At 38.8% G+C, this 25962-nt stretch overlaps 1 protein-coding gene across 7 annotated transcripts in view; it reads left to right on the top strand.

Moving 5' to 3' along the window:
- The window catches only part of Psd3 (pleckstrin and Sec7 domain containing 3), a 457750-nt gene that overhangs the window by 331104 nt on the left and 100684 nt on the right, over positions 1–25962 (top strand). The window contains exon 1 of one of the 7 annotated variants that reach the window (XM_005367764.2): positions 14675–15145. The exons of the other annotated variants lie outside the window; for them this stretch is intronic. Coding sequence (XP_005367821.1) covers positions 14987–15145 — 159 coding nt within the window. The 5' untranslated portion in view covers positions 14675–14986. Of the gene's footprint in view, positions 1–14674; positions 15146–25962 lie in introns of those variants that run through there. 7 annotated transcript variants of the gene reach the window in all.

Below are 25962 nucleotides of genomic sequence, written 5' to 3'. Positions count from 1 at the left end.
CCCTCCTTTCCGTCCCCATCAGAAAACGAACAGCAAGTCCCTTCCCTTCTGCGCCCCTCCTTTCCGTCCCCATCAGAAAACGAACAGCACGGGCTTCTAAGGGCTAATAATAACATGTAATATAGGAATATAAAATGTAAGATAAAACAAAAACTAACACATCAAAATTGGATAAAACGAACAAACAGAAGGAAAGGAGTCCAAGAGAAGGTTCAGGAAACAGAAAGCCATTCATTTGCACACTCAGGAATTCCATAAATACACTAAACTGGAAGTCGTAATATATACACAATGGGTGCCCTTTCTGCCTACACTTCAGGAGGGTTCACTGAGTCCTGAGGGGAGGGATTTGAAAGAGACATCCTGTTTAGAACTTAGGTAAGTATTCCAAGGTCTCTCACTCTCTGCATAGTGTCTGGCTGTGGGTCTCTGTATTTGTTCCCATCTGCTGTAGGAAGAGGCTTCTCTGCTGATGGCTGAACAAAGCACTCATCTTTGGGTATAGCAGAAAGCCATTAGAAGTCATTGCATTGCTACCTTTTTAAAAAAGAAAGTATTTGATTTTAGAGTAGGTCCTGGGGCTATATCAATCTCAGATTCTTGGTCACCCAAGCAGCATTGGGTATGGGTGTGATCTTGTAGAGTGGGCTCAGATATTGGTTGGTTACTACCACAAGCTTTTTTGCCATAATTACCCTAGTATATGTTGCAGGCAGGACAGCACTGTCAATCAAAGGGTTTTTGACTGTGATGAGACTTACCTTTCTGCTTTGGTAGCCTGCAGAATCCCTTCCTGCACCAGAGATGCTAACAGGTAGAAGTGAAGGCACTACATAAATACCAGCTCAGCTTGTTCATGTTCAAATGAGTTGTGTAGGTGTTTTCTTTACCAATAGGATATTGCTGTCAGTTTGTGTAGAACAATCTATAGTTTTGGCAACAGTATGGGTTGTTTGGAAATTCCCATTGGACACCTTGAATCAACAACTCAATTAGATGTACCTCAGTTCCGGTATTGGAAGTGACAAGAGATGGCCAGTTGGATCTTTATTTCCCTCCTTTATTTGGCAATTTCATTTAGATCACCTTCATATATGTATATGTTTTAGGAAGCTTCTACTGTATTAGGTTACCACACTACTCTTCAAATGGCCCTTAATTTTATCTATTTCCTCCATCATCCCCTCTGTCCTATCCTTCTCCACTTGACTCTCCCATTCCAGAACGCAGTATAGACCCATAGCTGTACTGTTTACCTTTTTTTGGGATGTCTGTCTGCCTCTCCCGGCCCCTTTCTCTATACCTAACTTCTATGATACCATGGAATGTTGCTTGGTTATTATTGATTTAAGAGCTAATATCCACTATAAGTGAATGTATACTATATTTGTCTTTCTGGGTTTGGGTTGTCTCACCCAATGATTTTCTTCCATACATTTCCCTGTGAATTTTATTTTTTTACAGCTGAGTAACAATCCACTGTGTAAATATTTCATATTTTCCTTACCTATTCTTCTGTGGAGAAGCATCTAGATTGTTTCCAGTCCTGGCTATTTTGAATAGAGCAGCAATGAACAAGACTGAGGGTCTCTGTGGTTGAATCTTTGGGTATATGTGCAGAATGAGTTTTATCTTGAGGTAGATGGATTCCCATCTTCATGGGGAACCACCAAACTGGTTTCCAATGTGGGTGGACAAGTTTGCACTCCCAACAGCAATGGATGAGTGTTTCCCTTTCTCCACAGCCTTACCAGCATAAACTGTCATTTATTTTTACCAATCTTAGTCATTCTGACAGGTGTAAGATGAAATCTTCAAGTAGTTTTGATTTGTATTTCCCTTATAGCAAAGGATGTTGAATATTCCTTTAATGTTTAAGTGTTTGGGTTTATTCATTTGAGAATTCTTTGTTCGGATCTGTATCCCATTTTTTAATTGTGTTATTTTCCTGATATCCAGTTTTTTGAGATATTTATGTATTATGGATATTAGCCCTCTATTGGATTGTAGTTAATTGGCAAAAATCTTTACCTGTGCTGTTGGCTGCTACTTTGTCCAAAGGACAGTGTTCTTTGCTGTGTGGCAGCTTCTCAGTTTCATGAGGTCCCATTTATTAATCTTAGTGACTGTGTCAACAGTATTCTGGACTGAAAGTATTTTCCTGTGCTAATGTCCCCACTTTTCCTGCTATCAGGCTCGATGTATCTGGCTTTATCTTGATGTTTGACCCATTTTGGAGGAGTTGAGTCTTATGCAGGATGATAGATATGGATCTGTTCATGTATTCTATATGAAACTATCCCGTTTGACCAGCACCATTGGTTAAAGATACTTTCTTTTGTCCAGTGTATATTTGTCTTCTTTACCAAAGAGCAGTTATCCAGAGATGTGTTCATGCATTTATGTCTTGTTCTCCAATTAAATTCCATTGATCAACATGTCTGTTTTTGTGTCAATACTTTGATGTTTAGTACAGTTAGTACAATTTAAGATAGGGGATGGTGATGCCTGCAGTAGTTCTTTTATTATTCAGTATCGTTTTAGCTATCCTTTTTTTTGTGTGTGTGTGTGTGTGTTTCCATTTGAAGCTGGAAATTGACCTTTCTAGATCTGTGATGGATTGTGTTGGAATTTAGGTGTGGATTGCATCAAATCTGTATATTGCTTCTGGTAGGATGGTGATTTTTATTATGTTAATCCTACTGCCCCATGAGCATGGGAGATCTTTCCATGTTCCGATATCTTTTTCAGTTTCCTTCTCCAAAGACTTGAAGTTTTTGTCATACACATCTTTCACTTGCTTGGACAGATTTGCCCCAACATATTTTATATTATTTGAGGCTATTGTGAAAGATGTTTTTCCCTGATTTTTTTCCCAGTCTGCTTATCATTTGTATATAGGAAGCTACTGATTTTTGTGAGTTAATTTTGTATCCAGATACTTTGCTGAATTGCTTATCAGCTGTAGGAGTTTCCCTGTGAAATATTATATGTCACTTATGTATACTATTATGTCAACTATAAATAAAAAATGTGTTACTTCTTTATTTTCAATTTATATCCTGTGGATCTACTTCAGTTGTCTTAATGCTCTAGCTGAGACTCCAAATACTATATTGAGTAGGTATGGAGAGTGGACAGCCTTGTCTTGTCCCTGATGTGAGTAGAATTGCTTTGAGTTTCCTGCCATTTAAGTTGTTGTCTGTGTCCTTGCTGCAAACTGCCCTTATGTTTTGGTATGTTTAGGTTCATCCCAGGATATTTTTTTTCTGGTTTAACATTTTAATTTTTTCTATGTTCATTTTAAAATTCTTTTCTCATATAAATGCCAGAGCTTTTATCATAAAAGAGTGTTAGATTTTTTCCCCGAAGGCAGTTTATGCATCTAATGAGAGGATCATGTGGTTTTTGTCTTTCAGTTTGTTTATATGATGAATTGCATTTATCAATTTACCTATATTGAACCATTCCTGCATCGCTGAGATGAAATCTACTTAATCATGGTGTATGATCTTTCTGATGTGCTCTTGAATTCCGTTTGGAAATATTTTAGTGATAATTTTTTTTTACCTAAGTCCTGAAGGGAAATTGGTCTGTAATTCTCTTTTCTTGTTGGGTCTTTATGTGGTTTGAATATCAGGATAATTGATCTGATAAAATAGATTAGACAGTGTTCCTTCTGTTTGTATTTTATGAATAATTTGATTAGTATTGGCATTAATTCTTCTTTGAAAGCCTGACAGAATTTCTATGCTAACACCATCTGAACCTCTCTGAGTGTTTTTTTGGTTGGGAGACTTTTAGTTACTGCATCTTCTTGACAGTTTATAGGTCTGTTTACCTGATCTTGATTTAACTTTTTAAGTGTTATGCATCAAGAAAATTAGCAGTTGCTTTTAGATTCCAAAATTCTGTGAAGTACAGGTTTTTAAAGTCTGTCTTTATGAATCTCTGGATTTCCTGTTGTTATATCCCCTTTTGGTCTCTAATTTTATTAATTTGTATAATCTCTCTCTGCCTTTTAATTACTCTGAATGAGATTGTTTCTAACTTGTTGATTTTCTCACAAAACCAGCTTTGTTTCATTGATTTCATTTCTTTGTTTGTTTCTATTTTATTATTTCAGCCCTATGCCTATTTTTACTGTCTCTGCTTTGGGTATAATTTCTTGTTTTTAGCTTTTAAGTGTGCTATTAAGTGATTAGTATGAGATCTCCGCAACATTTTAATGCAGACACTTAGTACTATGAACTTGCCTCTGTGTCCCATAAGTTTGTTTAGGTTGTGTATTCATTTTCATTCAACCTTTAGAAAGTCTTTCCTTTTTTAAAAAAAAAAAAAAAGTCTGCCTTAATCCATTTTTTGTTCAGTGGAGAGTTATTCAGTTCCATGAGTCTTTAAGCTTTCTGTTGTTTCTGTTGGTTGATGTCCAGCTTTAATCCATGACAGTCAGATAGGATGCAGAGTGTTATTTCAATTTCCTTGTGTCTGCTGAGACTTGCTTTTTGTCTAAGTGTATGGTCAGTTTTGGAGAAAGTTATGTGAGGTTCTGAGAGGTTATATTCTTTTGTGTTTGGGTGAGATGTTCTGTAAATATCTGTTAGGTCCTCTTGGTCTATGATGTCAGTTAGCTCTGGCATTTCTGTTTAGTTTCTGTGTGACTGACCTGTCTGTTGGTGAAAGTGAGGTATTGAAGTCTCCCGTGATCAGTGTGTGAGGATCCATATGTGATTTAAATTGTTGTACCATTCTTTTATGAACATGGATGCTCTTGTTTGGTTCATTGATATTAAGTTGTCATGTCCTCTTGTTAGATTTTGTTGGGGACGTAGTGTTCTTTCCCATCTCTTCTGATTGGTTTTGGTTTGAAGTCTGTTTTGTCACATATTAAAATGACTACACCAACTTGTTTCTTATGTCTATTTGTTTGGAATATCATTTTATTGTGTAATTCAGATCATTGATACTGACAGATATCAGTGAACAGTGTGTTGATTTCTCTTATTTTATTTGTTGTTGTGTGTGATTCTTCTCTCTTGATTTTCTGTTTTGGGATTATATATTTCTTGTGTTTCCTTGGGTGTATTAACCATTTTAGGTTGATGTTTTCTTTCTATTCTTAGATTTTTCCGTCATGTGTTATTGGTCTTTTTCTTTGCAGCTTTTAACATTCTTTGTTCTCTGTTTAGTGTTTTGACTATTATGTACCAAGGGTACTTTCTTTTTGAGTCCTGTCATTTAGTGTTCTGTATGCTTCTTTTACCTTTATAGGTATCTCTTTTTAAGGTTAGGGAAATTTTCTTCTAAGATTTTTGTTGAAAATATTTCTAGGTCTTTGACCTGGGTTTTTTTCTCCTTCCTTTTATTTCTGTTACTGTTAGGTTTGGTCTTTTCATAGTGTCCCAGATTTCCTGAGAAATGTTTTATACCATGATTTAACAGTTTCTTTGGCCAGGGTATCCATTTCTTCTCTCTTGTTTTCAATGTCTGAAATTCTATTCCATCTCTTGTTTTCTATTGATGAGGCTTGCCTCTGTGCTTTTTCTTCAAGTTCCTAAATTTTTGTTTCCAGAATTCCCTCAGCTTGTGTTTTCTTTATTTATTTTTTTATTTCTACTTTCAGGTCTCGAACTATTTATTTTCTTTCCACTGTTTATTTTTGTAGACTTTTAAGGCATCCATTAGTTTTTTCTTTAGGAGAGTTTATCATGTTCATAAAGGCTATCTTAAGGTCTTTGTCTGTGTTTCAGCTATGTTGCAAAACACACAGGGCCTGTTGTGTTAGGGTTGCTAGGCTCTAGTGGAGACATTATATCCAGGCCATTTCTTATTATGTTTTTATACAGGCTTCCAGGCATCTGGGATTGGGAAATTTTAATTCTACATTGCTGATATCTGGTCCCTTGCCAGCACAATAGCCAGAAGGTGCTCTCCTTAGAAAACATCAAGTAATAACTGTCTGTGCCTTCTGGCTTATACATTTGCTACCAACATACAAGGACAGGGACTGTCTACTACCTATGGCTGGGCTCTTCTAAAGTGGGAAGATATTACGTCATTGAGTAGCCTGAAATCTGTGACTGCCCAGCACGGCGTGCTTCTCCTGCTTTGTTTGAGTTTTGTTTTTGTTCTGTGGTTTGTTTGCTTGCTTGTTTTGTTTTCTTTTGTGTGAAATTTAGGAAATTTAAGGAATTCTCCCTAAATCAATGATGAAGCCAAGATGTCAGCACAGGTGTCGTTGGAGCATAAGCATTGTGCTTTACCGCCACCAAAAGTGTACTCGAAAGCCGTGCGAGCCATAGCTATGGTCTTGGCCAAATTGAAACTTGGATGAGGCAGGAGAATTGAACTGTAAATCTGTTAGTTTTGTTTCTTTGGCACTTTACTTTTAATTTTTATTTATTTATTTATTTATTTTTAATTTATTTATTATGCATACAGTGTTTTGCCTGGGTGTATTCTTGTACACCAGAAGAGGGCACCAGATCTCATTGCAGATGGTTGTGAGCCACCATGTGGTTGCTGGGAATTGAACTCAGGACCTCTGGAAGGGTAGTCAGTGCTCTTAACCTCTGAGCCATCTCTCCAGCCCTAGTTTTAATTTTTAATTTCTTTGGTGGTTTCGCATTTCTGGGTGGTTTAGTGACATTGGCCCCCAACAGATACTGTAAGGGCTGAAAGGGGTGAGGATGAGGCCAGCAGCAATATCACCAGTAGATCAGGGAAAATGCCTTTAAAATAGTTCTGGATCCCTCAAGCCTCAAAAAGACTGGCTCAGCCTGAGTTGTTCTTGTGTATGTCGTACCTGGCCTTTACCTATTTAGGAAAATGAGCTAGATTTCTTCTGAATTGCCTCATGGTTTCTCTATATTCTTCAGTAAAATACCTGAAGTATAAACTCCCACCTATACTTTGGTTTCCCGGAAATGGACTTCAGAAACTCCAGAATATAATAATTTTTTATTCACCTTCCCATATGATTTAAAACAAAACAAAAGAAAAAGCAGAAATTGAGATTGAGAGACCTTACTGACTGAGATGTTAGAATAACATATGTGCTGCTTAGGCAGTTGTCTTATTGTGCTTCTGTGAAAACTAAGGACTTGGATGCAGAAAATGACCCCAAAGTAACAACTTTTATGGGTCTTTGTGATTACCAATCCTTGCCATGGCTATCATCTCATCGTTTCTAATAAATAGCAGTGTTGCTGTGAATTCAAGTGGCCTAGCGCCTTTACAGCCATAGGCAGCAATCAACTGGTGCCATATTAGTGTAGGACACTGGACAGCGACCCTTGACACCCTTGAGGTTACCCTGGGCAAACATGAAGGTTATGGCACATTGAGGAATATCTGTTGATATGGCCCAGGAATCCTCGTAGTTACTGGGAAGAAGGGAACATTCGGTCACTTTCTGAAAGTCCTTGTGAGAACATCTCGTCAGCCTTAGTCTAGCTGCTGTCCCTCAGCCCTTCCTCCTTCTGTCTGCTCTCACCTAGGTTCACACTTCCCAAAGGACCTGCTCAGTCTCCCTGTCCAGTGTATTCTTCTGTCCCGTCTCAGCCATCAGTTCCTAGTCTCCTCTGGGAAATCCTCCCCAAGGCCAGGAAGGTTGAAAGCCTTTTAGAATTCCGCATGTTTCTTCGTTATGATATTGCCAGTGTTACTAATTTATCTTTGTTCGAGGGATTGATTATTTAATCAATGATTATTTGATTGTCTGTCTCCGTGGGAAGGGATTCTGCCTGGTTTTGCATAATAATCTGTTACTAGTGCCTGGAATAGTAAATGAGAGAAATCAAAATGTTGAGCAGAATTAAACATGTTTTGTCATTTGCACTATAGAAACTTCAGTTACTCTTTACTCTTACATGGCACCAAGTGGGAACCATTTTATGTTTTGAGGGTGCTGTCTGATGGTTAATTTACATTGTTAGCATGGTTGGATTAGAAATGCAGGTTTAGTGAGCCTGCAGATATGTATGTGAGGGCGTTTCCAGAAGGATTTGCTGAGACAGAAAGACTTTCCCTGCATGAGGGTCACAGCATCCCCTGGGCCTGACTTGAGAACTGAATAAAAAGGAAAATAAAGCCAAGGACTCCCGTGTTTTTTCATACTTGATCTGCTCAGATGTGAGCTCCCCACAGCTGTAAGCTGTTTGTGCTGCAGTGCCTCCCCTGCTATAAGGAACACTATTCCCCAAACCGTGAGCCAAAAGAAATGTTTCCTCCATTAATTATTTAGCCAGTAATTTTTAATCACCAGCAAGAGAAAATAAACTACTACTGCTTAAAATAATTGACTGATTGAAAACTAGAGTGATCCAAACTACTGACCAGACTGATAGAGAATTTCATGGTGAAGGATGGTGGTGTTGAAGGACTTTCTGATAACAGAAGGGAGATAGAAGAAAATGCTGTGCTCTCTGAAGAATGGCTTAGGAAACAGGCAAGTGGAGTTATTTACTGTGATTGACACTTTCTTGCATAGAAGTGTAATTTATCTCTGTTATGAAGCACCATGCGGGCAAGCTCTCTAATCTTTTCATTTCCTCATAGACACTGTGCCTGGCACGTATTAGGCACTTGGTAATGTTTATTATCACACTGGATGGTGTAAAGAGGTAATTATGGGTGGGTTTATTGGATTAGATTCTGGAACAGAACATTTTCTCAGCATTTGCTATCCCATATACAATTATTCCTACTCACCTTGGAAAACAGCTTGGAGCTTGGAAATCCAATTTTTATGTTTGCTTCTTGCAACTATTCTGCAACAAAGTGAAGATTATTGTCTTATAACAAAAATTTATAGTATTTACAGGGTATATAGAATAGGTTGGTTTACCAACCCATGTCAAGAAAGCCTATGATTCTAAGGCAGGGTTCTGTACTTTTTCCCCAGGTAATAGTTTGAGAAGAAAATGGCAGTTTCCCAGAGCTGGGTGCTGGGTGAAGGCTTCCGGGTGCATTTCCCTTCACTCCGAACTACCAAAACTAGTGTGTGACTAATGTGAGAACTGAGTGACTTGACATGAGTGTCTGGGTTCAAGAGGAAAAATACTTTCTTAAGTGTGGGACTCCTTCATGCTTATCTTCCTTCCAGCATGTTCTTGTCATTTAATTTTAAATGTAGGAAGGTTCTATTTAAAGGATTCGCCCCATCTAGTTGCTTTGTGTGTTTGAAGAACACATGGAATTAAAGCGTGCGATGCCACAGGCAAGATTGAGCCTGCTAAACAACGTGTTCTCGTAGGGAAAACAGACCAGAAGGTCTCTGACTTCCACCCATGTTACTGCACAGATCACTTCATCTTTAAAGATGACTTAATTTCAGTTTTCAGTTTGCATCCTAATTGTTTCTGAATTGGGAAATGTATAGCCACCCCTGCAGGGCAAATCTTTGTACTTCTGTTTTTGAGATGAGCAAAACTATATATATGCAGCTTGCTCAGCATCCTTCTGAACTAGAGAACAAAGTTAGATAGGCAGTGTAGAACGAGACGCCGTTTTTGTGAGAAATTTCCAGAGTCCTAATTCGGTAAAAGAGGTTAGGGTCAATTGGTGGACAGATGTCACCTTACAATGAGATCCACTCAGCACAGGCTCTGATATGAATGTTAAATCCAGTGGAGCCTCATGTAACTAGACCATCTGAGGATGAAGGTTTTGTTGTGGGTCATTGAGTTCTATTAGGAGTAAGCTGCCACATCATCTGATGTTCACAATGGGTTCTGTGGTAGCGATCTATCAGCATGGATAAACTGGAGGGAGACAGGAGGGTTTTGAAATGTCACAGTGTTCACCGATACATGCATTGTCACTGGTGGTGATAAATACTGTTCTGTGAAAGGATGACGAGTTTTGCATCACATGATGTCTGGAAAGGAAATCTACACAGTGCACGGAAGGGTGCCTGCCTTCCCCTACTACAGCAATGAACAGAGAACAGCACATGTTTGACTTGGGTTTGTAACCTACTACAGACAGTTGATTTTTTTTATATCTTCCTTCTATAACTATTTTATGAGTGGTCACCTCCATTTCATGTCTGAAATGTATCTCCCCAAATCTGCTTCCATTTCGAGACAATCATTTCCAGCTTTGTCACATCTAGAAAGATGTGTGTTTGTGGTCTATAGCTTTTAAAAGACAAATAGTGTCAGAGACAGCATGTCGACCTCCTGTACCCCTAAATAATCCCTCTGGTGTTGGGAAGTAAGAACCCCAGCCATAGTTAGGTCCTGAATAAGTCACTTCATGCTTATTCATCTTGAAAATGAAGAGGGTGAAATATGTAGAGCCAAATAAAAATCAATAAAAAAAGAAAAAAGAAAGAAAATGAAGAGCTCGGAGGTGATTATTTGTAAGTCCAAATCTGACAGTGACTTTGAGTCCAAAGGACTAGCTTGGTAGATTATTAATTAGCACCTTTAAAGAGCAGCAGCCTCTTGAAGTTGCTGGTCATGTGATGGTCATATGACAGTCCATGGCAGCACCTGCTATCTGACTGTCAGATCAGCATCTTGTCACCTTACCCACCTCAGTAGCGCAATCTGAGGAGCACAAAGGAAGAAAGGCCTGGGAGCCTTTGAATTGGGGAATTGATAAAACCACCACTCTCTTCTGAGAGTAAGGAAAAATTGCCTCCTTTAACCCCTCACGCCCCACCCATCTCCTGAACCCTGTAAGCCTCTAGATGATTGATACTTAAAATTCATTTCCATGTTGTCTTTGCTCCACCTTTAATAACTAGATATTTCACTTTTCATTTATTTAGTTCATGTTTAGACTTGGTGGTTTGTTTTAGTTTTGTTTGTTTGGTTAACGCTCTACGATTGTTTTAGAAAAGAGGAAAGCGTCTGCCTAGTTGCCATTATTCTTCTTCCAGTTATCTCACATGAGGTCTCCGAACCTTTATGTTTGTTGATGCTCCATTGGAATTCACTATTGCCGTTGCGCTAGCATAACTGAATGGTTCAAAGTTAGGGGCATGGTTATATTAAATGGAGTTCATTTCTCTGGGAATCTGTAAGCATTTTATTTATTACCACTACTACTACTATTATTAGCTAAAACCTTCTTAGGAAGCCTTTGGGGACTAATACCCTAAATAGTGTCCTCATTCCCAGAAAGCATCATAATGTAAATGCCAGCTCACAGCCCTCTGGCTAAGAGATTTGCCTTGATAGTTTTTCCTACCATTTTGTTCTGTTAATGAAGTCACCTTTGTTTTCTACTGAAGCTTTCATGGAAAGTTATTTTTTGCTGTTAAACAGCTGCTGCTCTCTAGGAGGCCTGCCCTTATTTTAATGGAAGCAATCTGTCTGCACAGGCCAGCTAATGTGTAGAACAGGCAAGGTCTCAGATTAGGCTAGTGTAGAATGGAGCCATGTGAGATGTCTTTGAATTGATGCTTTCAGATTGCATCTAATTGTAAACTGCATGCAGCCATATCAAGGCAGTAGGTAGTAGAAAGGAAGTGTAGGAAAACAAAAATACAATTTGCTTGGAAGGCCATATTGTTTAAATATGCTATATTGCATCTACATTTTCTGAGCCATTACTTATTGTAGCACAAGATTCACTGAGCAGTGGTGGCACATGCCTTTAATCCCAGCATTTGGAGGCACAGGCAGGCGGATCTTTGTGAGTTTGAGGCCAGCCTGGTCTACAGAGATAGTTCCAGGACTGACTCTCCATAGCTACTGGGAAACCTTGTCTGGAAAAACACTGGGGAGGGGGGAGACAGACAGAGAAATAGAGACACAGAAAGAGTAAATTCAATGTCCAATAGTATGACATTAATGAAACATAATATACCCATATAATGCAATATTAGACAATTATTATTAATGAATGAGATAGCTTCATATGTGATTAAATAAACAGCAAGAGTATCTATGTTTTCATGTATTGCCCATAATAAGGAAACAGATATATACATATAGTATGTTTGGGTAGATTCATTCTGGAGGGATGCATACCAAACATTCTTGGAGAAAGTAGAAAGATTAATCAACCAGAATGGGGAAGAAATTTCAATTTCATGCTCTCTTCTAAGCAAATAAAACCCAAAATTCATGGTTGTTTTCTATATTTATTTTTCAAAAGAAGTTAAATTTCTTTAAGAGCAATGTCTGTGGAATGAAATCTGATAGGCAAACTTGCCTTGTATTTAAACATTTTGATTATTCTCTAAGTAGTCGCTAAGTTGTTCTCCACCAGCTGCTGATGTGGGTTTGAGACAGCTATGACTTTAGACCAAATGGATGTCCTGAGGATGAGGGTTGTAGGGCTTGTGATGGAGAATGACTAGGATGGAAAATAAGGCTTGTTGTAGGAAGGGTAGCTAGTGGAAATCCCTTTGCAAGATAGCTCTTGGGCTGACTCTTGGATGGTGAGAAGCCTACCATGTAGACTCCAGGAGACTGAGGGGCAAGGCAACACAGCTCCTGGAAGAACAGCAAATGGTAATCCCTGATGAAGGTCCAAAGAGGAGATAAGCCCATGTTCCATTCATATGTGTGCAGGTTTTCGTCCAGTATATTAACCTACCATGAGGAGATGACAATCGATCTGATTGAGCAGGACAGCAATGGGGATAAAGTTCGGGTCAAATGAGGCTAGAATACCAAGAACCCTGAGAACTAGGAACTTTAGTGTTTCTCAGGTGCTCCTAAGAACATGCATAGAAGGTTAGAGGCACCATCTGCTCTTAGTCCTTGGACTGTGAGTGTCATTGCAGCGGAGCGTGTCACTATCCAGAGGTATGTGTTCTGGAACATAGAATACAAGGCAGGGGAAGGAGGAAGGATTTTCTCTCTAGCTTCATAAAGCCTCACCATATCTGTAGTATCAGAGAGACAGTATCCAATTATATAGCACAACATAAGGGCTTGGATCTGGTTGTTTTACAGCATCCTAAGCTGATCATCTCCCCTGTACAGGTGGATGGTGATGCAGTTATTGCAGTTACTTCTCTGAAATTGTAAATGTTGAGCAGTTGCAAGTAGTTATTAATTACAATCTATATCTAATACCAGTTGGGCACAGCAGGGCAAAAATAATAATCCATTTCTTCCATATCTCCCAGAAATGGAGCTGGATATCATATTTTAAGGTATAGTTTCCTTTTTTACTTTTTAGTAACCAGCTTGGTAGAGAAACGAAAAGGGCCTCAGGAGACATTCTGAATCTGCCTCTGGAGACTGGCAGGTATCCCAAGGCTCTAATGATAAGTGCTTTCTCTTTTGCCCATTCTGCTTGGAATTTGCTGGGATGTAGTGCCCTTGTGGCTCCACCTTGTGTGTTACATTGGTTAAATATACTTACTTACCATATGCTCTGGCTATAGTTGTACATATTGTCAATGATTAGCTTTATTACACTGTCACAGTACATGCCCCATAAAATATAAAGCCATTACAATTCATCATCAATTACTTGAGGTGAGAAAGGTATACCTCATAGAAGACAATGTGATATCATAGACTCTGAACTCCATGCATCCCTAAGGGCAGTAGAGCCCTAAGATCTTCTAAGTATACTTTGATTATTATTTAGAAAAATTTCATTTTAATTTGTCACTGTGCTTATAAAACAGTTGAAACACCAAGGCTTCAAAGACAAGATGGGGAGAGTAAAGGGAAGTGGGACACGTTCTGTCATGAGGTGAAAAATCAAAGACTCAAGGCTTCCCTTTCCCTGGGCTGGTTGACGAGGGGTTCAACAGCTGAATAGCTTAATGTCTAAGGACCTGGTTGTATGATACACAGAATTTTCAAGAATCCGAAAGGAAGTCAGATTTGAGGGTTATAATGAATCGAGGCAGCATCTTTTGCAGAACTGTTTTTACATTCACATTTTGCTAATATTTATTTGTTAGTATTTATGTTAATACCCAAACCAAGACATTTCTCTGCAGCTGACCTGCTGCCTCTGAGATGCTGGACAAGTCAGGTGGTACAACTGAACATTACATCCCAAAGTAACTTAGTGTATTATAACTAAATATATCTTGTTCTCAAGCAATGTCGAGCTTGTAGTTCTTGCTCAGAAAGCAGCACGTTCCCATTTATGGCATTTGTGGCTTTGAAAATTTTCCTTATTGATCTGGATTGACTTTATTGATCTAAGGTATGTTTAACACTCTCGTGTTTTTTTTGTAACTTTCAGTATGACAGGGAGATAAATTACATTCTTCTGCATTTATCAAACAAGTCAGCAGTCCTGTCTTAATACCCGGCTCTCATATTCTAAAGTCATAGGAAACGTTTAATTCTTCTGACGAGCACCACAGTTTGAAATAGGAAAGGAAGGAAAATTATTGATCACCAAGATGCCTTTGTGGCTAACCTTCTGTCACAAACCTGTAATTGATTGAGCCTATTACCACCCTGACACTCATCTGCATTTCTTTTCCCCTTTTAGAAATGTAGCTCCATCCATTCTTATTCCACATGGTGCCTTGCAGATTACTTGCGACTTTTATTTGTGGTATCTCTTTTGTTGTTGACGTTAATGAGATTACTGCACAATATCACAAGAGAAATGGTGTTGCTGTTTGGAATGTTAATGAATTGCTTGCTTAGCCAATTGCCATTTGTTCCACTGTGTGAATATGGTGTGTGTGTGTGTGTGTGTGTGTGTGTGTGTGTGTGTACGTGCGCGCGCATGCCTGCGCTCGCTCGTGCGTGTGTGTAAAAGAGCCGAGTAGCAGGGGTGGGATTGCATTTTTTTTTCCTCTTTGCAGCCAGTGACGTGAGCCGTGCCTGGAACAATCAGACTCGCTGCAAACAGGGTAGTTGAAGATGCTGGGGGAGGCAGCTTGGTGCTTCCTAAGCTAAGGCGATCTCAGAGCTGCTCAGGAGCTGCTTGGAGCTGCTGGAGTACAACCTGCAGAGTTCCTTCAGCACCAGAGCCTGGCAACGGGTAGAAAGTGCCTTCTTATTTCTCTAAACCTATTCCCTAGTGGACCTTCAAAATGATTGGCGTGAATAGTGTCCAGAGTGCCAGCAAGGTCCGGGTGAGGACCTCGGGTTCTGTGAAGTATTCCCGGGAGGATTCTATCCGGCGGCAGTCGCACCGGTCAAAGTCTATGAAAATTTCCAACTCCTCAGAGTTTTCTGCTAAGGAGACCAAGGTAAAGAAATGGCATGTTAAATATTTTTGACAGTTGTATGGTGGGATCTCAGGATGCTATGCAGTCTGCCAGCAGGTGATATGCAGGGACAGGCTGAGAAAGTAACAGGAAGCATAAAATGGCTCTAAGATAATCGGTGAGATTGGGGTGAGCAATGATACCTGAACTCCAGATGGGAGAACCGCTGCGCTGTGCAGCAGTCTTGCACAGAGCCAGCTTGTGAAAGAGAAGGGTTGGAACAGCGTTCAGCGATGATTCTGGAAAGCGGTGGTTGGCACAGTGATCATGTTTTAGTCTCAGAATGGTTGTCTTGACAAGTGGCTTTTCAATGCGGCATATTGTTAGAACATCAGGAATTTAGAAATATCTTGTATAATTTTTATCTTTCATTGAGTTCATTTTTTTTTCTTTCCTCTTCCAGTATGTTCCCCTCCCCCAGTCTGTGGAGCTAGTATACAAAAGTGACTGTGTTCTGTGTGTTGTATTCTCGCTATGTTCATTGCCAGGTGTGTGTAACTGGGAGAAATTCCTTCTTTTGTGTCCCTTACGTATGTGTGTGCTCCTGCCATGCTGCCGTTAACAAGGCGTCGGTGTTTCGGTGACTCTGAGATAGCATCATGTTGGTTCATGTGGACTGGGAAGGAGTGATTACGTAGTAAAGTGGGCATCTACTACATGCATATTCTTGAGATCCTTCCCACCGCCATCTGTGTGAGCAGGGTACTCAGAAACACTCCCACTCCACAGGTTTAAAAATGGAATGATGGAATCATAGGATCACAGAACTTTGGAGCTGGGGATGGGGATGATTATAACAAGATTCATAGGCTTGAGGATGTGTAGGAAAAGCTTTGGGAGGTGGATCTCTATCATTTCAGCCTTCATATGCGTTCTGTCCAGACCCACTGAAACTGACATCAAGCCTACACCCTTTCATTTGGTGCCACTGCCCTCCTCCACTGCTCCTTCCCAGCTCTTCCTCCTGCCTTGTTACAATATTGAAAGACTTTGTCTTAACAAGTGTCACTCAGAATATGATAGGCAATGGATGGTAACTTTAAGAAATATGCTGATTCTCATCTATTACAGAAGAATCTAACCCCAGCAATCATTAGCAGATTATTTTGGCTCTGATAAGTTTTTCAGAGGTTTTTTTTTTTCCTTAGAGATTTTTAAATTATAGTTTTAAAAAGGAGCATGCATTTTTTGACAGTCTTTTAATGTTACCTGAATGAGCTTGTCTTGATTTTTACTGCAACTTTATGCAACGTCCCATGGTCTGATGACTACTGTCCCCTGGTGACGTAGACCTCCAGGGCTTATTACAGTATTAAGTAGATGGATGTGATAGTCAGCATGGTGATAATTTTTTTTTTTTTGCAAAGAACACTGATTTAGTGTCTCTGGATTTTGTTTTCCATGTCTTTATGTGCATTATTTCTGTAATATGTCAGATTCCCAGAGAAGTAAGAGGTCATCATTATGAATGCTTCTGTAGTCCAAACTCACATCCTGATAAAAATTCAATTATTCTGTACTGTTGGTTTGCTCAGAATTAGGGTGTATGGTATAATACTGGAAGCTAACAGATACCAAATGAGCAGATTTCTCTAATACCTTCTCTGTTTGTCAACAATCCAAGCCACTCCTATTTGGTAGGAATATATGCACTTTGGTGAATATTTTAGTCAAGAGTATTATATATACGTTCCTGATAGAATTATAGTCAGGAGGCCATCAAAAGACTTTGACAATTATAGTCTATTAAAAAATACATTGGAACATTATATGGTCTCTCGAATTCAAAGTTGTTTGTTCAAGAATATGTCTAAACTCATAGACCCCAGACTCTGTCTCCCTGTACCCCTGCCTCTCTGACTTGTGTATGTATTCCATTAGAATTAGATTAAATAGATTAAACATTATTATTCATTGGCAATTTTTGTTCACTAAATGAAGTTAACTGAATATCCTAAGTGTTTGCACCCTAAACTGATGCACTGAATTTCATTATGGACATGTGTCACTACATGGTAACCTGTGTTCTTTACTATACATTTTATTCATGTTAATAATTAAAAGGCTTATTCACTTGACTTGTATCTAGTAGTAAAATTCTAGTAGTTAAAAGCAAATCAGTGTTTTTCTCCTGTTAATCAGGTAAGTAGTTGTTTTTCTTTTTTCTTTTTTGTCATCAGATGGTTAAACAAAGAATGAAAGTTTGTTTAACCTGATGATAAGAAAGCCTATTCCCTCTACCCCATCTTTCCACTCCTTCCTCCATTCAAGAAAGATAATATTAATTAACTCAGGATAACTTCTAGGATTGAATTCTCTCTCAAAACCTCTGCCTAGCCCATTCTAGATAAGGAGAATAGTTTTCATCTTTTCAAAGAGTTTAATTATATGTTTTATAATTTTTGAAAACTGTCATCTTTGATGTCTCTATCTTCTCTTTTGTTGGCCATAAAACTCATTTATTTACATTACTACGAAATCAGTTCATCTGCAGGCCTCACTTTTCATCTGATTATGCAATTTGTTCTTTATATGAAGAAAGTGTTAAAAGATTTCCGGAAGGGTTACTTATTGCCTTACATTTGATTAAATCTCATTAAAGATTTAACTAAATATTTTAAGTGAAGAAAATTGAATTTTCTACTCTTTGTGCATCATGTTGTCATTCTCTGAGGTAAATTTCACCTCCCCAAACATTTTCTATTTGTTGTTTTCTGTAGAACGCTGCTCTTCGTGGGCCTCCCCTATCCCCTTAAAAAGTGATTCAGTCCTCCTCTTCTGAAGAATATGACTTTGCCTTTTGCTGGATAATGTTTATATCAAATTCCGGAACAGATAAAATGTAGAATATTCTTAATGTTGTTTTTTTTTTTTTTTTTTGAAGAGTGCTTATACATTTGTGGAGACTGGCATGTCTCTCTTAACCCTGACTTTGGATTCAACCATTTGTATTTTATCTGATACTGGAGGCTTACCATTAAGCCTCCTGGCCATTAGGTGGCACTACAGACCTTCTTGCTAACAAAGCTAACTGGCTGCTGTGCCTTAAACAAAAATAACAATTTGGATCAATTTGGAAGGTTGATTCTTAACTTTTCTTTACTTGGTTATTTATCCCATTCATTTATGCATTTTTCATGGTTCTGTGTATTGAATGTACTCCAGGTTTTACACCTGCTTGGCAACTATCCTACCATCTGCATGACCATCCCAGAACATGCTAATTTAAACTTCACTTCCACCAAACATTTCCACACCCCCCACCCCTGTTCATCTGGTTAGATATAAACTACCTGAGTATTTTTAGTTTTCAACTTGCTTAGATTAAGAATGTGAAAGCTTAAAAAAGAGAAGAATGTGAAAGCTGGTTCCATACTTTGATTTGTTTCTCTGTGCCCATCTCTTACCAAACTACCAGATACTTATGTGGGCAAACTCCCAGCTTGACAACGTCATGCTTTGTGATGCGGCGGAGGATGAGAATAATATGCATAGGGGAGCATTGTTGGGGAATAATAGAATTCTCTCCCTGATGATTGTGTAAAATGAACTGTTTAAAGACGTTTTTGATAAAATCGCAAAGGAAGTTGAGAAACGTCATGTCAAAGTCACAGTATTTTTGGGTGGTACATGTGCCATCTGCTTTGTGGCCAAGATGCTGCCCAGGCATAGTGTGGATTCACTCATTAATTATAATTGTTCATCTTCACGAGTCTTTTCTCTGAGTAAATTGCAGGAGTTGAAATATCCTTCTAAGCAAGTTTAAGTTTTGTAATTGTGACAGACTTATACTTTTTCTGTAAAAAAAAAAAAAGGAAAAGAAAAAAACAAAAACAAAACCCACAGACCTACAGACTGAGTTAGCTTCCAAGAAGTTGAGTTTTATAGCATTTTAGATAAATCTCGGCTCTAGGCAACGTTAACTGTAAACGTGTGCGAGAGAAATGGAAGTGCTTTGCCACAAAGCACTGCTCTGGGAATGCCTAATTCGTTGCTTTGTAAAACATGTTGCGGTGATGCTGAAAGGCGCCATCAGCTCTATTCTCTTCACTCTGCAAAGGCCCTGATTGCCTTTTCGCTGGCAGTGTGCAGTGTTAGGTAAATGCCAATCACTTCTCTGCCTGTGAGTCAGAGCTCTATATACAAAGGAACCTGAAACCGTCTTTGCAACCTCAGATTTCAGTGGGAGCTGTGCAGACTGATGTCATGGTTTTTCCCTAGATCATTTTTCTTTAGACAGAGGCTAAATCTGGGAAGGAGATTCTGATCAAATAGGTCATTCCCATCTGCCTGTTTTAAAATGTATATGATATGAAGGAAATAAATACCTCCTCAACTGAAACTGTTTTTACACAAATATGTGTTTGTGTGTGTGTGTGTGTGTGTGTGTGTGTGTATAAAACAAAATATTATATATTTAAACTCTGAAGTTGAGGCAGAACATCTTTTAATTCCTGTTAATTGAAACCTTTTGGACAGATACGATACAGATTAATATGCCCCAATATTAAGAACAACCTAGGTCTTAGTTGAAACCCTGGCACAAGAATCTGGGAAGAGTGCAAAAATTAAGACAATTGTATTCCTAAGCTCTTTTTATAAAGGTTGGCTCTATCATCTTTACACTATACTTACTGTGTTCTAGGAAGTTACATTTTTGCTATAGGTGTGATTCTGCCAGACTCTCATTAATGTATTAATCCAGTTGTATTAATGTTTTGTTTTGTACCTAGGGGAGACCTTATGAAGAGACCTAGCTCCCTCAGCTTGTCCTACAAGTTGTGTCCTTATCGGTAACTATGTATCTGCCTCATGACTTGAGTCAGACTTGCTAAAAAAGCAAAAACGTGTCTGCCTTTGGTTGTATTTCTGAGTTTCCAAAGCTAACGGAGTGGCTGGGGTTTTGGGCCCCTGCTCCCCAGCTTGGTGCTCTGAATTTTGTAGACCCTGCAGTGTTTTGATGTGAGTTAGCACCTTTTCCCAGGACGTGCAAATGACTACTTAGGAGTAAGTGTTGAAAAAACCGTGCTACTGATTGGGTGACACCTGCTGACTCTTGAGCACGATTACAAGCAGATTGTCCACCATCCCAGCTTGATCCACTTTCTCGTGAGAAAGGGGCATGTGGTGCTGTGCTATCGTGTCTCTAAAATGACTCTCAGTGCCAACCTGTGCTCCTGTTCCGCTGTTCCTGTGAGTCGATGTGTGCTCACCTCCATGTGCCATTTGGACACTGGAAAAGAATTTCCAGTCTGTGCGGTTCTACTTGTCAAGCTCCTGCTTCTGCTCACGGTGAATTGAGGAGGGAGAGGAACACTGTGATAGAGTGAAGAGAGGAGAAGGAGGTGCTCTTCCTAGTTGGTCATTGTGGAAATAGGGCAGTGAGAAGGGAAACATAGGAGGACTCACATTCTCGAGCGTAATGCCTTTCCTTCAGAGCAGCCTGCTAGATGGGGCCTGGCTGGCTCAGCACTCAAGGGCTATATGCTCCTGTAGTTCTGTTAGAGGATATTTTAGAAAAACAATTATTTATTCACTCATAGTGATATAGAAATTGAGTAGCTGACTAAGAAGGCTTTCTCTTCAATTTATCATTGAAGTTACTCTGTGCTATCACTAATTGTTATTATTTTGAATTCCAATAGGTCAGTTTTTCATTACTTTTTAAAAATCCAGTTTACCACATTCAAATGGACACCTCTTCAAATGCATGATTTTCTGATTTCAGTTGAATTTGGTCTTGGCAGGAGATTCTTTGGTATTCTTCGTGTCAAAATTTTATGAAAATCCCTGAGTGGGGCCCTCCCTTTGTTTCTTACTCCAGTTCTTTTCATGATCTGTTGCTGCTTGTCACTTCCAGTTTAGTTTCCGAAAGTGAAGTACTACGCACAGTGGTGCATACATATCAGTATGCTCCTTGCCAGACTCGGTGTTATAAGTCAAATAATTCTATGTAGTCATCCGAATAGTCTCAACTTGCTGATTCTGGACTAATTTACTAGACCTCTGTGTCCACAGTAAGCACTAAGATTCCCAATCCTGGAGGCCTGCAGCTCATGATGAAGGAGTCAGTCCCGGCTGTATGCTTCCTTACAGTTACCTACTAAGATCTCCAGTATAAGCAAACCAGATACATTGGCTTTCCCAACTGGCTGCTTTAGAAAAATGAAGCTTTAATTTTCATGTTATTGAGAACGGTACTGTATAGCGCTGTCTGGCTTCAAACTCTTGATCCTTTTGTCTTAGTGTCTCGAGTCATAAGATGATAGGTATGCGTGTCACCGTGTCTTGCAAGAAAGCAGTGTTTACTGACACGAGAGGGATAAAGGCAAATAAAATGCCAAATTATTTATGTTTGTTTATGTCACCATTCTTCATTCTTAACACGATTGATCAGTGTTTTGAAGGGCTTTTTGTGTGCTTCGCTAAACCCATGCTATGTTCTTTTAGGAACAAATAAATTATGTCTTTATCCAGACAAAACTTAGCTATGCTAATTAGTTTAAGAGAACAATGCCTCTTTATCTTTGTGCTTCAGAAACTCGACTGAAATCTTAAGGGAGGAAATCATAGATCTTCAAGGAGAGGGCAAGTGAGAGGGTGCCCTAAAGATGGCAAAACCTTTGGAAGCTGAAGAGCAGATCTTACCTTTTAGTCCCCAGGAAAGAGCTGAAGCTCAGGAACCAGGAGAGTGAGCTAATACAGCTGGTCCCCAGGGAGGTAGGCCCTGGCCACAGACTCCCCCTCCTAAATGCCTTACCCTACCTTGTGTTTCCAGTGTTCCCCTCCCCGTCCCTACATTTTCTGTTCATCTTCAGCACTGAGTTAACCAGGGGCTTCATGCTTAAATCAGGCCCATTTTGAGGCCCACAGTGAGATCCCCACGTGGAAAAGCAGTGATGAGTGATGTGTCAAATAGTTCAGGAAGGGAATCCCTGCCCCCTCTCCTCCTTCAGGTATATTTTCTCAGAAGTAAAGAGAAGACAGGAAGTTGAATAGCACAAGGGGAGGGTAACTCCAGGAACATATAGGAAAGCCCTGGACCACGTCTGTGAAGGAGATGGAAATAGCAGCTAAGACAGGAAAAGTGGAAGATTCTAGCTCTAGCTCTGACAGAATATCTGGCATGGAGCTCTGCAGAGATAGAGACTGGAAATTTGATGGGAGATAGCTAAGGTGAATTGGAGACGGGTTTCTTGAAAACGCATTTAATGTGGCCAGCAAAATGAGGTTTGATTAATTCTATGGTAAACAAAAACAAAAACAAAAAAAACCCTAGTTTTTAAAAGGGCTATACTGTACCACATTGCTTAGGTATGATTTCTATCAGTACTGTCATTGTAACATAGATACTGACAACTGATGACTCTCCAGATTGTGAGGGGTTATAATCCTAATCCATTAGGGAAGCAGAGAAATATTTGTAAACATAACATATATGGCATATATCTATGTGTGTGTGTCTGTGGGTACATATGTATATATGGCACACAGAATACACACAAACACACATATAATTTGTTTTGATGGAATGGTAATAATAAGTGTTGTGTTCTTTTATTTTTTTTAAAAAATATACTATTATCTTAACAAAAGAAAAAACCCAGCAATTCTGTACTTCTAGAAATTTCTTTTGAAAATTCTCTTGTTTACGAAATATAAGTGCCTGGTATTCACTAAATTTAATTGTTTAATTCAGCTGTATTGATAGTTTTGAATAAACTCTTTTTCCATTTATATTTGTCTTCGTTGCTTTTTCTAATGTATGGAAATGACAAGGAGCAGATGCCAGGCTTGGTGTTTCTTCTAAATGAACTGTTCTCTGGGGTTTTTTTTTAGAAGCCATTTATTAAAATGGGATCAGCTTGTTGCCCAGAAAAAAAAAATGCTTTCTTTAATAACAGTGCACATTAATTTTATGATCATATCCATAATCATTAAATATAATTGATCATCTTTCTTATGTATTTAAAAATATTGCATGTAATTACAAGATCTTTTAAAATTTATGTGTCTCTTATATTTCAGATTGTAAAAGGATTCTTATGACTTCTGTCTGCTACCTTTCAACAACAAGGATTATCAAACAAAAGATCTTATAGCAGATCATAGCAAGTGCTGTCTAGAATTCTCTCTGAAAATGTAGGCTATGGTTATGTTTTTCAAGCAAGTATTAGCTGTCCAAATATAGAGAACCTTTTTGATAAATATCACTCAGGGGGTAAGCATTAGAAATGAAATCAAGAAATGTCTATGATCACAGTGAACTTGGGGCTTATGAAGGGCTGCATTTGCTAAAGAGCGTTTTCAAAGTCAGCCTTCCACTCCCTAAGTCTGTAAGTGCATACAGTTTTATTTCAGTCTTTCAGACTGTATAAAGTTTTCTGCATAAATCACATTCACATAAGGTTTGAAGACACTTGTGTCTAACATCTATAACGAGCTGAGGAAAGATACGGGTACTTTTATATGTTCCTGTCATTCTCTCTCTATTTCAGTCAATTAAAAGAGAATGCCTCGTCTCTCTGGGTTGCACACCTTCTTCTGGAGAAAGTGTTATTGTCATGGCACCACCATTTGGGAGAGTAGTGGTATAAAGAGAGTGTAAAATACTCAACTAAAAACGAGCCTAGGGTCTGACTCCTGTATTCAAGTTCTTACTCCCCAAAGGTCACCAAAGTTAACCAGTATGACTACAAAGCAGCCAGATAAATTAGGTTATTTCAAATAACAATTTTTCCTATGTCTAATATGAAATTTGGGGGCATATTTACACTGAAAAGACTCATTCAAGCTAAAATTTAGTCAGATATCCTGCTTTTGGTCAGGCATTCAACACCCTGTAGCAAGTACCAGCTCTCCAGCTTCCAGATTAGTGAAGCCAAATAATCACACTAACTTTGTTATTTCCAGCTTTGCTGATTTCTAGACCAGTAAGTCTTGTATAGTCATACTTGTGATATTGAGCAAGGATTTTTAAAAAGCACTGAGTTCAAGATAGTTTATGAAGTATTGTCAGGACTAAAATTAGACAGGAGATAACATCTACAGAGTTTAAATCTAATGTCATCTGTATTTTAGTTAAGTGACATATGTGTGGTATGTTAGATATTTAACAGCACAGAAGACTATATATAAAAAAATGTTTTTTGCCCTCCCATCCCCAAGTTGCCCTCACCAAGGAAAATCAGTAGTAGCACTGCAGTGGTTTTTTGTCATTGTTTTGTTTGTGTCTCTATTGGATCCACAGTTTTCCATTAAATGGAAACAGACCCTAGACTTTGCTTTACTGTTTACTTTTGACAACATATTCTGGTATATTTCCTAAAACTGTATTTAAATAAATATTGGTGGGAAAGATTGTATTGCTGGTGTTGCTACTGAAACAGTTTTTCTACTCACTCAAACATTAATGCTTAAATAGTGCAGAAATGAGCTGCCCTTCTCTCATAATTTAAGAAGGTAGCATGACACAACCCCATTCTGCCACTGCTGTCACCCAGCCCCAGTTACATCTCCTACCTGAACACCAGCAATCTCACGACTCTCTTGCACCTTCTGCCACCCCTCTGCAGCAGAAGCCGGGACAATCTTAAAATCATGCCTTATAGCAGGCCACTCATCCGTTTGGGATAATCCACTGTTTGCCCAGCTTGCGTAGAAGAAAGGTCTAATTGTTTCTAGTTAAAAACCCTATGGGTCCCAATTGTCTGCTGTCCTCCAGAAAAAAGGTTTCCATACCTAAGGACCACTGCATCCAACCACATCTCCTTTGTGTCTGTTTTTTTGGGCTCTTCTCACTCAATTTTTCCTACAGAAGCTCATCCTTTCTTCCAGATTTTGTACTGCATGTGGGTTGTGTTTTATGTTCCTTGCAGAATGACGTTCTCTGACCATCTAGTCTAAAACTGATCCTTTGAGTTATCTGTATTATTTTAATCATGTTTAATAATCAACTGATAGACCACTAGAGTTACCAAAATTATTCTTACCTTTTTAAATTTTTTTCAACCTCAGTGAAATCTAAATATTTTGTTTGAACCTGTGGACATAGTCTTTGTTAGCTGAATCTGTAAATAAATGCATATCTTTAAGAAAAGATTAATGTTTGGACTGACAAGGGAGGGGGACTTGATTGGGGGAGGGGGGGAAATGGGAGGTGGTGGCAGGAAAGAGACAGAAATCTTTAATAAATAAATAAATAAATAAAATAATAGAAATGGTTTAAGATATATAAAAAAAGATTAATGTATACTGTTAGAAGAATAATAGGGTGTGTTGGCATAAATTTGTAATCCCACCTCCTTGGGATCACATTGTCCACATTATTTTTTGAGACAAGATCTCTCATTGAACCTGAAGCTTGGTTGATTTGGCCACAATGGATGTGCAAGAAGGGATCCTCCTGTCTCTTGCTACCCACTACTGAAATGTGATCATGCTGCGCCTGGCTTTTAAAATGGGCGCTAGGGATCTGAACTCAGCTCCTTGTGCTTGAATGCCAAGCACTTTATTTGCTGAGTCATCTCCCCAGCTTCAGTTTTCAAATTTTCAGTGGACAGAAATGAAGAGGGCTGTGAGACGGAGTCTACTAGGCAACAGAAGAGAGTTCAAGACTAGCTTGGGCAGCATAGTGGGACCTTGGCTTAAAATAAGAAAGGGAGTGTGAAGGCAAGGGTATGACTCAGTGGAAGAGTCTCTGACTGGCCTGTGCGTAGCCCTATGTCCAATCCCAGTAGAGAAAACAAAGCCAAAACTCTACAAGTGTCACACAGTGGTAATCATATTACAAACACAAA

Source organism: Microtus ochrogaster, unplaced genomic scaffold (assembly GCF_000317375.1).
Source record: "Microtus ochrogaster isolate Prairie Vole_2 unplaced genomic scaffold, MicOch1.0 UNK23, whole genome shotgun sequence".
Lineage (NCBI taxonomy): Eukaryota > Metazoa > Chordata > Mammalia > Rodentia > Cricetidae > Microtus > Microtus ochrogaster.
Note: the sequence above shows the minus strand (reverse complement) of the source record. Positions and strands in the feature narration are given on the sequence as shown.